General features: G+C 40.2%; 1 protein-coding gene across 1 annotated transcript; it reads right to left on the bottom strand.

Moving 5' to 3' along the window:
• Positions 1-1,097: 1,097 nt before the first annotated feature.
• On the bottom strand, positions 1,098-2,507 carry LOC101297093. Its single transcript, XM_004288888.1, has one exon. The coding sequence runs from the start codon at positions 2,505-2,507 to the stop codon at positions 1,098-1,100; it is 1,410 nt and encodes a 469-aa protein (XP_004288936.1).
• Positions 2,508-3,225: the final 718 nt, after the last annotated feature.

Below are 3,225 nucleotides of genomic sequence, written 5' to 3'. Positions count from 1 at the left end.
TGTGGATGTATTCACTGATAAAAATCCATGATCCATCTTCGTACTCCTCGGTAAACTTGGGTCAGTGTTGAACCATTTACACTTGAACAACACAACTGGCATACCAGCTCCATATAATAATTCGACAACGGATAATATGATCCCGTAGTAGCAAATTTCATCCCCCTCTACCATGACCCCATAGTTTTGAGTGACCCGCTCTTCATCCCGGTAGAACGTCACAAACTTAACACCGTTAACAAAACACCCCCCATGTACACTGTGATGTTGCGGCTTACATGCCAAATTGTGCAACTCCTAGGAGTAATCAGTGTTGTTCTCTCGTAGGAGTTTTTCCATCTGAAAAAGAAATAATGAATAACTCATAAGTGATGGGACTATGTAAACAATATCACCAATAAATAATAAAATGGAGATTGAACTTACCCAATTAAGAAAGTAATCAGGAAAAGTTCTCTTGTGCATCTCTTCAGCTCTATATGGTTGTCTTGCTATGATTAATTCCAAATGTTTCTTTTTGTAGTAGTCAACCTCAGAGCAGTGGTCCAACACGCACCAATGAGCTTCACGGAGTTCAGCTTTTGTTAACTTGTACGAATTTGGTAAGTTACCAAATGATCGTACAACTTCTGAAACAACTGAAAGATTGAAGACGTTTGTGGATGACTCCGCCTCGGTTGTGTTACTATGATATAAGTCGCAGTAAGTTACACACTCATTTAAGAGGTATGCGTTCGCTATTGACCCTTCTGGTTTTCCTCTATTGCCGACATATTTTTTGTACTCCCCAAGTTGTCTAAAATTTACGATGTTATTATTGTGCAAACAATAAAATGTAAATGTAAACTGGCGATAAAAGTGTGAGATGTACCTTTCTTGTGGGAACATCCAGGTATAGTGTACTGGACTAGTAAGCAGCGCTTGTTCTGGTAGGTGGATCATGAGGTGAATCATGATGTCGAAGAAAGCAGGCGGGAAAATCCGCTCCAACTTGCACATGATGTAGATAATGTCCTCTTTTAATCCAAGGACATCTGACTTCTTTAGCTCTCTAGCACATAACTTCTGAAAGAATCTAGACACCGCTACTAACGGCTCTATACCACATCAGGACGCAAATATGGTCGAATTACCACTGGAAAAAGACGTTGTAGCATGATATGACAGTCATGAGTCTTTAATCCAAATAGCTTATTCTCCCCCACTTTTACACATCGAGATATATTTCCTGCATAACCATGGGGATACTTAATAGCTTCAAACCATTTGAAAACTTTCTTCTCATTAGCCGGATTAATCCTGTAATGTGCAAGAGGCTTTGACCCCGACGTTGTTAGCCATAAGTGAGGGCGTATGTTCATGAGTTGAAGATCTTTACGCGCCTTCATAGTGTCCTTAGTCTTATCTTTAAACCCGAAAACTGTTCCCACAATGCTGTCACAAACATTCTTCTCTATATGCATGACATCAAGGCAATGCCTTATTCTCAATTTCTTCCAGTAAGGCAATTCAAAAAATATACTCTTGTGCGTCCAGTTCTCCAATCTAGAAGGACGTTTTGGATTCCGAGCTAACACATCAGGATCACTGCTAAGACGTCCGAAATCAAAAGAGTTCAACATGTCCAAAATCCACTCACCAGACCGCTCTTGGGGTTTTAAACCAAACTCTTGCTTCCCATCGAATGAAGCCGCATCAAATCGCCATGGATGATCTTCCGGAAGCCCTGTACGACTCCCCAAGTAACACACCTTTCCAGCGTGCCAACTAGCATTTAGGTCTCCTAAGCAGATTGGGCAAGCCTTGTAACCTTTAGTGGTTTGAGACGACAACATCCCGTATCCAGGAAAATCACTAATGGTCCAAACCACTGCTGCTTTCATCCTGAATGAAGTTTGACTATACCAGTCAAAAGTAGGGACGCCATTTTCCCATAATTCTTTTAACTCATCAATCAATGGTCTCATGTACACATCAAGACATTTTCCTGGAGAATAACGACCTGGAATTAACAAAGTCAGCATACTAAATTCCTTCTTCATACACATCCATGGAGGTAGGTTGTACACCACAACAATAACAGGCCAAATACTATAAGACAAATTCATGTTTCCGGTAGGATTAAACCCGTCTGTTGCAAGTCCAAGTCTTACACTTCGAATGTCTGCTGCAAAATCAAGAAATGATATGTCAAATGATTTCCAAGCCTCCCCATCTGCAGGGTGTCTGAAAGTGTCATCATTTTTCCTCGTTACCCCGTGCCATCTCATCTTTTCTGAAGTGTCTGAAGACATGTACATACGCTTCAACCTAGGAATCAATGGGAAATAACGAAGCACCTTCTTTGGAATCCTTTTCTTCTTAGATGAAGAAGATGATGACTTCCACCTCGATGCTTTGCACACTGGACAGTAATCCAGGTCTTTGTTGATGACTCCATAAAACAAAACACAGTTATTCTTGCATGCGTCGATATTCTCATAACCGAGGCCAAGATCTTTCAACATACTCTGTACCTTATCAAAGCTGTTGGGAAAGTTGTTTCCTGGAGGAAGCAATTTCTTTATGTTCACCAAGTTACGGTTAAATGACACATTCGACCAATTGCTGTCAACTTTGGTTTTAATTTGTTCAATGATGGCACCCAAGACAGTTACATTACACCCATGGTACAATGGGGTCTGTGACACGACCCACCCCGAATTTCACCCTGAAACCCAGAGTAAGTCGTGCGGGGACCACCTCCAAGGAAAATTTACTGAAAAGATTAAGCAAAATCTCCCTTGCAGATGGACAACCCTAAGTCGAAAATTTCATATTACACTTCTGAACTTTACATAATATACAAAAATTCTAAAGTATTCAGAGCTACTAAACACAAGCGGAAGCAAGAAAACACAAGTAGGTTGAACAGGTAACCTACTGATGAAAACTGGCCGAAAAGCGGGTGACTATGCCTCATCTCCTACTAGATCCAACCCGAACTCTGCAGACTGGGCAATTTAAAACGAAGGGACCCAGGGGAAAACATTTAATAACGTTAGAGTGAGTGGACAAAAATAAATTAATAATTAAAATATTTATGTTTCCCCAAATTAATTTCTAAGGAAAAATCGAATGCATGCTGCAAGCGATAAAACCTTTATCCCATAAAATATCGAGCCTCTCAGACTCTATAATATATGTATGTATTTACACTCGTCCATACTCCCTATATAAATTCAT

Source organism: Fragaria vesca, linkage group LG1, assembly GCF_000184155.1.
Source record: "Fragaria vesca subsp. vesca linkage group LG1, FraVesHawaii_1.0, whole genome shotgun sequence".
Taxonomy (NCBI): domain Eukaryota; kingdom Viridiplantae; phylum Streptophyta; class Magnoliopsida; order Rosales; family Rosaceae; genus Fragaria; species Fragaria vesca.
This window is presented reverse-complemented; position numbering and strand designations above follow the sequence as displayed.

What these genes read in the sequence shown, in the direction of transcription:
- LOC101297093 (XM_004288888.1), bottom strand. Translation starts at nt 2,507, where the DNA reads ATGTTGAAAGATCTTGGCCTCGGTTATGAGAATATCGACGCATGCAAG.